Source organism: Phaseolus vulgaris, chromosome 11 (genome assembly GCF_000499845.2).
Source record: "Phaseolus vulgaris cultivar G19833 chromosome 11, P. vulgaris v2.0, whole genome shotgun sequence".
NCBI classification, from domain to species: domain Eukaryota; kingdom Viridiplantae; phylum Streptophyta; class Magnoliopsida; order Fabales; family Fabaceae; genus Phaseolus; species Phaseolus vulgaris.
Genome location: NC_023749.2, coordinates 5,124,229 through 5,134,999, shown reverse-complemented (window position 1 = coordinate 5,134,999; position 10,771 = coordinate 5,124,229). Strand labels below are relative to the sequence as shown.

General features: G+C 32.3%; 1 protein-coding gene across 4 annotated transcripts; it reads left to right on the top strand.

Annotated features, from left to right (window-relative positions):
• Positions 1–919: 919 nt before the first annotated feature.
• LOC137818530 (uncharacterized) lies at positions 920–8,283 on the top strand. 4 transcript variants are annotated; one of them, XM_068622023.1, is made up of 14 exons: positions 920–1,409; positions 1,711–1,773; positions 1,856–2,358; positions 3,404–3,606; positions 3,686–3,883; positions 4,082–4,153; positions 4,698–4,793; positions 5,158–5,237; positions 5,404–5,482; positions 5,692–5,902; positions 6,008–6,204; positions 6,806–6,905; positions 7,095–7,184; positions 7,279–8,283. In XM_068622023.1, the coding sequence occupies exons 3-14, from the start codon at positions 1,860–1,862 to the stop codon at positions 8,004–8,006; spliced, it is 2,553 nt and encodes an 850-aa protein (XP_068478124.1). In that variant the 5' UTR covers positions 920–1,409; positions 1,711–1,773; positions 1,856–1,859; the 3' UTR covers positions 8,007–8,283. The 4 variants fall into 4 exon arrangements, with proteins under 4 accessions (XP_068478124.1, XP_068478141.1, XP_068478115.1 ...); XM_068622040.1 differs by lacking the exon at positions 1,711–1,773; XM_068622014.1 differs by lacking the exon at positions 920–1,409 and having other exon boundaries at positions 1,534–1,773.
• The last annotated feature ends 2,488 nt before the right edge of the window (positions 8,284–10,771 follow it).

Below are 10,771 nucleotides of genomic sequence, written 5' to 3'. Positions count from 1 at the left end.
AATTTGATTGACTATATTCATCAACAAAAAAAACTCTATTCTCCATTATTATATTAAGAAATTTTAGACTAAAAATACGGATCACAAAAATACTGATGAGTTCTTTTATGTATCATATTTATCGACTAATTATGTAAAGTCTTAAATATCATATTAAAAATTATTTTTCGTGTAATTATCTAAGGTACTCATACTCGAACAAAAGGATCATTCTTAGACCGAATTTCATAAACATTCACATACTGATTGTATGATTTATCCTTTAATCGAATATCATAAACGTTTATATATCGATCATGTTTGAGACACATACAAAATACGTTTGTTCATTTTTAGAAGTACAAACATCAGTTCTCGTCTAGACATATTTTAACTTCACACCCATAAATACTAGAAAAAGTATATATAAATTGAGACACTTTACCAATATTAGAAAAAATATATATAAATTGAGACATTCTACCAGTCTTTATTTACAAGATAATTTTGTAAAAAAATTGTCCCAATATTTGAAGATTTTTTTTAATTGCTCATTACATTAATTATCGTAGGACCTAAATATCCTTAATCAAATTTAAAGATTATAATGATATTTTTATTATTGGTGTTACTCTTCTGGCTCATTACAAGTGTTAAATTGTATTAAAAGTTGTCCAAAACATGGCGAGGAGCATTTTATGAGATCTATTTGATGAGCATGTGACTATGAATATTGCTGGCTGGATGGTTGGTGTGACTGTTTACCAAAGATAATAGGTTGGCTCAAGGGCCATACTATAAATGGAGAAAAGAAAATTCATGGCTTTGTTACAGGGCCTACCTTTTATGCATCTTGGTCACGGGACACAAACATGTGCAAACTCAAAAAACCAAAACTGTTTACTAATACAAATATACTAATAACACTGATGCTAAAACTATAAAAAGGATAACTACACTGCACACACACACACCCCCAAGTCGTGACTTGTCAACCAACTCCACCTCCACCCTTTTCAGCACATAAACATTCGTTCCCATACTTTCTCTCCCATTTGTATAACTTCGATGTCCATTGTTCATCCGTGACTTTTTCATTGTTTATATGTGTTTTGTGGGGTGCCCTCTATCTCTCTCTTTGTCCCTATATAGTCAAGACAACATCTTCTATACTACTACCAAAGCTCATTCATCCTAATCTCTCTCTCTCTCTCTCTTCACTCTTCCCTTCTTGAATTCCGGATAGTGTTGTGTACCACCTTATGAATTTAGATTGCTTTCTCTATTTCCAACTCAAACCTTGCCTTTCACGAGATGAGTTTCAGCGTCACTTTGTTGGCTGCACCTGCACTTTACTCTAACCTGCTTTGTTTTCTAGTGCCTATATGTATATAGTCTCCTTCACATGTCTATGCTGGCTTAACTATTGGGTAATGAGATATTACAACTCAATCTTTCTATACAACTTTTAATATTATTTTGTAATACTTTTCATATTTTAATTACAAATTTACTCCTTATTATATATTACTTTTAAATTCATCACATCATACCATTCTAAAGGTTGTCAAATCATTTTCCTTAATTATTTCCCTTCTTTGTCCTCTTCTCTAACTCTCTGTCTCTATTTATGTTCCACACTCTATTCTGTTAGGAAGTCTGAAGTATATCACTACCTTTTCATTTGTTTTTGTTCTTCAACTTCTAAAACGTACTACTTATTAACTTCAGGTTGTGTTCCAACTTCCAAGACTTATTAATTACTGTCTCTTGTTGAATTGAGCTAGTCTGCTGGTAATGTTCGATGCTTTTGGTTCCCACTTTGCTTGGGTTTACTGTTGTTTAATTTTTGTTGGTCTCACTTTGAATCTCTCAGGAGGATGAAGGCTTTTTTGTTTGTGTTTGTGGCCCTTACGTTGTGTGGTTATGCTGTTGCTAAAGAGTGCACAAACATTCCTACACAATCTCATACATTCAGGTATGAGCTATTGACATCAAAGAATGCAACATGGAGGGAGGAGGTGATGTCTCACTACCATTTGACTCCAACGGATGAAACTGCTTGGGCTGATTTGCTTCCGAGGAAGTTCTTGACAGAACAGAACCAACATGATTGGGGGATGATGTACAGGCAAATCAAGAACACGGGTGTGTCCAAGTCACCTGAAGGATTTCTGAAAGAAGTGCCTCTTGGGCAGGTGAGGTTGCATGAGGATTCAATCCATGGTAGAGCACAGAAGACAAACTTGGAGTATCTGTTGATGTTAGATATGGACAGATTGATTTGGAGCTTTAGGAAGACAGCTGGTCTATCCACACCTGGGACTCCTTATGGAGGGTGGGAAGGTCCAGGAGTTGAGCTTCGGGGTCATTTTGTTGGTTAGTTTATTCCAGAAGTTAACTGCCACTATTTTCTTTTCTTTTCCTTTTGCCATGTCTAACTTCTGTTCCAGTTTTCTGCTATTTGTTTATGGCAAAATTTTACATGTATACCTTTCAATTTTCCTACACCCTTCTAACACATTATAAAAAAATAATATTTTTACTTTTCTAGTTCATTCATCCTAAATCATTTGATATTTTAAAATGAAAAATGTTATTTTATTGGTGTTGGATGGCTGTTGAGTAGAAAATGGGGTGTTTCTGGATCATCACCCTTTGTACTCACCTCCACATGCTAATAAAGAATTCCTATAAGGAGTGGATCCGGATTCCCTGTATTAATTTTTTCCACATATTCAATCATTCAACAACTCAGAACCATTAGATGAAGATCTGACGACTCATGTTTTATGTTGGCAACTTAAAATTTGAGTAATTTGATCTTTATCAACAGTTACAATGCATTGACAGTGTAAATGCAGGAAAAATCAACTTTACCGAATCCAATTGCTAAGGGGGAAAGGTCTTATTAAATGCAATCAAAGCTTAATAACTTTGTAGTTGGTTGGTTACTTTCAAAGATTCAAAAGGGCATAACAGTTGAAGGCTCTTTTTCTGGCAATGCTTTTTCCACTTTTTTGCCCAGAGCTGAAAGAAGATTGAACTATTAGTTGAATAAAAATTGGAGTCAAATTTAGACAATATTTCTTAGGTAATGTTTTGCTATCTACAAACAGCAACAAATGTTTTCGAGTTTGTAAAGGTTGTCTTTCTATATGTAATGCTTATTCTAAAGGATCCCTTGGACTCCATGGACTTCAATTACTGGCTGTATTTATGTACTAGGATTGAGGTTTGTTCCTAACTTCTGAAATATCCTCACAAACTGATATGTTGACACACAAATGCACGTTTGTTTCTCTCTGGACTCTGGTGGTCTTGTATCTTACAAAGCACACTACCTCTACCCCTGCCTACAACTTTGAGTCTCTGCAATTCACTTTTCAAAGTTAATTCATGATTTTGTTTTGGCACTGTGAAGGGCATTACTTGAGCGCATCAGCTCTAATGTGGGCCAGCACACAGGATGAGAGCCTGAAGCAGAAAATGCAATATCTTGTTGCTGGCCTGTCTACTTGTCAGGAGAAGATAGGGACTGGATATCTATCTGCATTTCCATCTGAGTTGTTTGATCGATTTGAATCTGTTCAACAAGTTTGGGCTCCCTATTATACCATTCACAAGGTATAATCAGAAGTGCATTTTTATTGTGAAAGTTCTTTTGACCTTATGTTATGGGTTTGCAACTATTCATCTTTGACAGATTTTGGCTGGCCTCTTGGATCAACATATATTTGCTGGAAACCCTCAAGCTCTAAAAATGGTAAAGTGGATGGTTGATTACTTCTACGACAGAGTGCACAGTGTAATAACAAAGTACACTATAAATAGACACTATGAATCACTGAACGAGGAAACTGGAGGAATGAATGATGTCCTTTACAAATTATATAGCATAACAGTAAGTTAACTGGTTTGTATAATTTCTTTAACCCTATTGTTGATTCGTTAGTAAGATGTTCTTGAATTGTATACTTCTTATACATAAGCATAAGCTTTAACAAAGTTTAATTATAAATTATAATGGTTTTCCTGACTGTAGCACAAGGTACCTGTAAACTTCAATTTGGAAGTAAATTTGTCATACTCTTCTATGCAGGGGGATTCTAAACATCTATTGTTGGCTCACCTTTTTGACAAGCCCTGCTTTTTAGGGTTGCTTGCAGTGCAGGTAACGATCTAACAGTTTTCTTTTTGACAAAATTGCTATTTAGTCTGCATACTCTTATACAGTTGTGACAGAATTTCAATTTTTTTTTAAAATCAGTTGTATTGCAATTTCTAAGTAATGTTAACTTTTAGATGAGTACCTACATGTGTAAAAGTTTCCATATAAAATTTAAGGGTGGCTCTTTTTCAATATTTATACGGGAAAACCTTAGTGAAATGGTATGGTTGCTGCCTTGTGCTTGGAGTTAAAATCCTAAAAACTGCTTCTCATCTTGTGGGAGGCTGCGTCTACCTTTCTATTTCAAGTTCATTTTTTTATGAAAACAGATATTGTAAAGAAGAAAATACACAGTCAATTTTCCACTTTTATGCATAAAAATGGTTTATTCTGCTTGAATGTTATATATAATGTTGTGCTGATCTCTGAATGAAACAATGAGACATTTGAATGTTGAACTTGGGACTTTTTATTCTAGTCTAGAAATGGTATTTAGTTTTGATTCATGGCCCAAGATTTAATTTTGAAACTCTCGTTTCCCATGTAGGCTAGTGACATAGCTGATTTTCATGCTAATACACATATCCCAATTGTTGTTGGATCTCAAATGCGATATGAAGTCACAGGCGATCCACTTTATAAGGTGATTTGCTTCACTCACATGGTATACTTGCACTCTGAATTACATAAACAAAATACACAAATTATTATTGGCTTCCATTTCACTTTTTTAGTTCAGTAACTATTTGGTTCGTACTTCAAATTTTACATTTCTATTTGTAATGTCAGTGTTCTTTTAGTTTTTACTTTTGGTCTTCATTTTGGAAATTTTCCTATATTGCTGTATTGCATAAGCATATCTGTCACATTACAGAATTTCTTTGTTTGGTCCCCTGTATTGGGTAATGTTTTGTATAGTTAAATTGGAAGCAATATTTAAGCCCGTTATTACATAACATTTGTCATGCCTTTCAACTTTGTGAAATCTGTTCGTTTATTGGTGTTAGGAAATTGGGACATTCTTTATGGACCTCGTAAACTCTTCTCACAGCTATGCAACTGGAGGGACATCAGTCAGCGAGTTTTGGTATTAAGATTTTGCCTTTTTAGTTTAGTTTTTTCATATGCATTTGAAATTATCTGTTGAAGAACTGTTTGTTACAAGGGCATCAAGTGAAAGTGTTACGTTCTTAATTAGTTGATAACAAATTCTTGATTTCTTTCTGAACTCTTTTTCTTCAACTTTTACATAGGAGTAATCCAAAGAGAATAGCAGACAACTTAGGAACGACAGAGAATGAAGAGTCATGCACGACTTATAATATGTTGAAGGTACAACCAATCATTCATAATTTTATCAGCTCGTCACGTAATACTTGGGAAGCTAAAAACGAGTATATGAAATTTTTTCATAGTCATTTTAACTGTCAGAAGAGAGAAAACTTATTATCACATGGTAATTCATCATTACATGTTTTTGATTCATGTCTTTATGTGTGTTTGAGAGTGTTTGCATTGCGCGCAAAATAAAATGGTTTCAGGTTTCACGCCACCTCTTTAAATGGACCAGAGAAGTCTCTTATGCAGACTATTATGAGCGTGCCTTGACCAATGGAGTGCTTAGCATTCAAAGAGGAACAGATCCTGGGGTGATGATTTACATGCTTCCACTAGGTTTTGGGGTTTCCAAGGCTAAAACTGGACATAGTTGGGGAACACCGCTTGACTCTTTCTGGTGCTGCTACGGAACAGGTATACGATTGTTTTGTTTATATACTTTCAAAACTGCTTCACATTGCACCATATTCTTTGCCAACTCCACCTTACTCTTACTCAATTTCCTTTTCTGTTTATTAGGAATTGAATCATTCTCAAAGCTGGGGGATTCTATCTATTTTGAAGAGCAAGGGAAAGATCCTTCACTTTACATCATTCAGTACATATCAAGCTCGTTTAATTGGGAATCTGGCAAAATTTTGCTCAATCAGAAAGTTGTTCCAGCTTCTTCATGGGATCCTTACCTTCGAGTGACATTTACGTTTTCTCCAGTTGAGGTAAATGTGACATTGTTTTATGGGATGTGTGGCATGTCCTTTAGCTAAATATTCATCTTTGATACCTTTTAGAGGACAATATGTTCATTGTAACTGATCCAGTCTAGTGCCTTTGTGCCAAAAACCGTCTTGATCTGCTTCAGTCAGTAAAAAGGGTAGAAATTTTTCTCCATCAAATATGTGAAGGTAGGGGCATCCAAGTATGTAATGTAGAACCTCTAAGGTGGGAGGTGTCAATCAATGCCTTAGATACTGTGCTTTTGGGCACAGGGAACATCATGTCATGTATGTTGGCTTCTAGTGGTGAATCGAACCTTGGATTAGTCCCCCAGCCACCAAACAGAACTGGGTGGAGAAGGCCTATTTGAAGCAGAACCAAAAACAATCACAATATTGAATGTCTAAACTACCTTATGACTCTTTAGTCACTTAGACTTATTTTAAATTTTTTGCTAAAGGAATCAGCTAAAGTATGATGGAAGGGTACTTACAATACAAATTTTAAAACCATATTTGAGAACAAACCAACAAGATATGCAAAGTAAGATCCTCTGCATTTTTCTGCTACAACCTCAGTTTTCAAATCTTTTAACTTCTGCAGAGTACTTCGTCTACACTGAACTTTCGACTACCAAGTTGGACAAGTCTAGATGGTCCCAAGGGGATATTAAATGATGAATCATTATCGCTGCCAACTCCAGGTGTGAATGTCTCTAACTTCCTCCATTTATCTTGTTTACTCATTGGTAGCTAGAACGATTAACCACCGAATAATAAATAAGCTCTTTTGCAGCAAATTATAGTATGTGTACTTTTTTTAACAGAAAAAATGAACACTTGAAACATTGAAGTAATGTTCTAATGTTTTATTTTGTGGACCTCCACTCCAGGGTCTTTTTTGTCAATCACAAGAGAATGGAGTGCTAGTGACAAGCTCACCCTTCAGCTGCCACTTACTGTAAGAACAGAGGCCATAAAAGGTAGCTTGACGAGATAATCCATGAGAGTTGAATACTAGAATTTCTAATAAAAAATTTGGTAAAATTGCTGATAGTGTTTTTAAACCAAATCTAGATGACAGGCCTCAATATGCATCTGTTAAAGCAATTCTTTATGGTCCTTATCTTCTTGCCGGTCATACGAGTGGGGGTGATTGGGACATTGAAGCTAAAAATGCAGACTGGATCACTCCTATTCCTGCCAGTTACAATAGCCAACTAGTTTCATTTTTCCAAGACTTTGAAAAATCAACTTTTGTGTTGGCAAATTCAAACCAATCACTTGCAATGCAAAAGTTGCCTGAATCTGGCACTGATTTGGCTCTAAGGGCAACCTTCAGGCTTGTCCTAAAAGAATCTTCCTCAAAGTTTTCAACATTGGCAGATGCTTATGGTAGATCAGTGATGTTAGAACCATTTGATCTTCCTGGAATGAATGTGATTCACCAAGGAGAAGACAAACCTCTTCTCATTGTAGATTCTTCAGATGGCAAGCCATCTTCTGTTTTTCTTATGGTTCCAGGATTGGATGGAAGAAATGAAACCATATCTTTAGAATCACAGAGTGACAAGGGCTGCTATGTGTATGGTGCTTTGAGCTCTAGTGCTGGAGTCAAACTCAGTTGCAAATCTGATTCTGATTCTTCTTTTAAGCAAGCAACAAGCTTTGTTGCTAGGGAAGGATTGAACCAATACAATCCTATCAGTTTTGTGGCTAAAGGAGCAAACAAGTATTTTCTTTTGCAGCCATTATTCTCATTCAGAGATGAGTTCTATACAGTATATTTCAATATTCAAGATTGATACAATTTTCCCCCTTGAAAATAAACAGTATAATGTGCTTCATCTATAAGAGATCAAGAAATCGATAAACAAATGTAGAAAGAATAAAGGATGAACATCTTCTTGTGACTTGACCTTTCTGTGTATTCATTTATCTAAATGAAAAGAAGCAAGGGTTAAGAGAAGTGATGATATGTCTCACTACTCAGTGTAGCTGTTTACACTGTATCAAAATTTAGTTGGCATGGTTCTTTGTAAACCTATTTATTTATATGCAGAGAGTTAACTTTTGAATTAATCAACACATACTTAAGAATAATGCCATATCATTAATAATGTGATTTGACAGTAAAAATATATATTTTTTATTTGCATAATTATATGAATGACAGTAATATATATATATATATATATATAAGAAAATAAATTAGTTTCTCGGTTTCTGTTTTAAGTTGTTTTTCCATATACTGACAAAAATATTCAATTTTTCATGATTTTAATAAAAATTAGTTGAAATATAAGAATATAAATGAGAAAATAAAACTAATGTTGTCTGAAAAAATTGGGAAGTGAAATTTTTGAATTTATAAGAAAAAGAAACCTTAATTCACAAAATTAGGAGGCAAGTTAATTCCATTAAATTTTAGGCTTCTTCTTCCTGCACCCCTACATTTTTCTTCCTGCACCTCCACAATTTTCTAAATCCCGAAACTGGCCTTAATCTTTTATTTGAAAAACCACACCGTGGTTACCGGAAATAGGGATCTGGAAGTGTGTTACGCATTCATCAATCCAGAACTGAATATTTTTTTTTCGGACGAGGGGGTGTTCCGAAAGCAATTTTGTATAAATTATTGATTTCTGGATTGTTGAATCCATAAGCCTAATTCTATTACGGATTCATGGATCCGGAATGTTTTTTTTTTTAATTACAGATTTCTGAATCCGGAATGCATATTTCTATTACGGATTAGTGGATCCGGAATGCTTTTTTTTAATGTTGAATTTTTGAATGTGAAATGCATATTTTGAATTACGGATTGGTGGATCCAAAATTTTACCAAAAGTGTCAATCCAAAATTTTTCCAAATTCCATAATCCATAATGCTCAGTTCAAGTGCATTTTAGGGTTTTAGGGTTTTTAAAAAATAATAAGAACAATTTGATCTTTGCAAAATATTGTAGGGTGCAAGAAGAAAAATGTAGGGAGGTAGGAAGAAACTGTCTAAATTTTATCTATTATTGATATTTGTCCTGAAATTTTCTTATTAGTAGTGTCGTAAAAAAATACGTGTCGGAAAAAAATACATATGATAATAATGTAATCAAATGTTGGATATTAGTTAAAATTATAGAATCTTAGGAAAATGAATAATTAAAAATAATGTATTTATTCTTAAAAATAAATATAGAAAGAGTAAGTTGTTTATTTTCATTTGCAGAATAATATTTTACTATTACATCATTTTAATAAATGATAATATAAAAGATATTTAGTTTACGTGATAATTAGGATTTAGATAATTAGGTTATGTAAAGAGTCTATTTTTAATTTCTAAAATATCATGGTAGATTTTTTTGTCTTTTGGATCACGCCGACTATGAAATTGTGATGCAAATAAGTCATTAATATTTATAAGGAATAAGATTAAATTAAACTGATTAAGTAAATATTTTTATTCATTAAATTTTATAAATCTTCAAATGTGATATGTATGTGTGTATATTACATATTAAAGTTAAGGCATTTTAAAAACTTATTTATATTTAATAAAAAATATTTTTTGCAACAAAGGAAGGGAACATGTTCATTAAGAAAAAAATAATAATTTAATAATTAACTTGTTCTTAAGGAAGAAATAAGCGAATTGACTGACTAATAAAATTAAAAAGAATTTTTTTTTGAAATAATTATATTAAAAATAATGATCACATAATTTCATTAATAACAAAAACAAAATAATAGAGTGCTTACACAAAAATAAATAAATATTCAGTAGAATAAATTCTAAAATTAAAAAATATATATTTTAAAATTTTGAATTAATGCATAATTAATTATACAATAGTATTTATTAATTAATGAGATAACGTTATACTTACCAGCTACAATTGGTTTCTTAAGCCAAATATTAATAATACAACTTCCATTAAATTATTGCAAACATACTTTTAATTGGTAATTGACATTTATTAAAATACAAATATTTATTTTTAGATTTAATGATTTAACAAATAGGGAATACGGAGTTGTTTTTCTAATGTTTTTCTATGAAAACTTATCATAATAAATATATTTTAAGTAATTTTACTTTACTAAATATATTTTTAAAATTTTATTCATTGAATTGAAATTTTATTTTCAATATCTAAAACATTTCACTTTTGAAGAATGTTAGTTAATTTGTTTGAAAATAATTTACTATCTGTTACTTCATTTCCATAATTAGTGTCAATTCTTTTTTTCTTGTATTTGATATGACAGAGACTATATCTTAATAGTATTAAAATAAAATAAATTAAAGTAGCTTAACTATTTTATATTTAATAAAAATTAATAAAGGTAATGAAAAATCATTAATTACTTGTTAATTTCTTCTCAAAATTGTATAATTTTTAAATAACATATATCTCCATTACACACTTTTTGTATGCCAACAAAAACTTTATGGTTATGTGTTAATTAATAAATATATCAGTGACTATTTTTGTAACACTTTCTTTCAAAAACTATTCACTCTTATCATAAATAAGTGTTTTTTAAATGGTCAATTCAATGAGTTCTA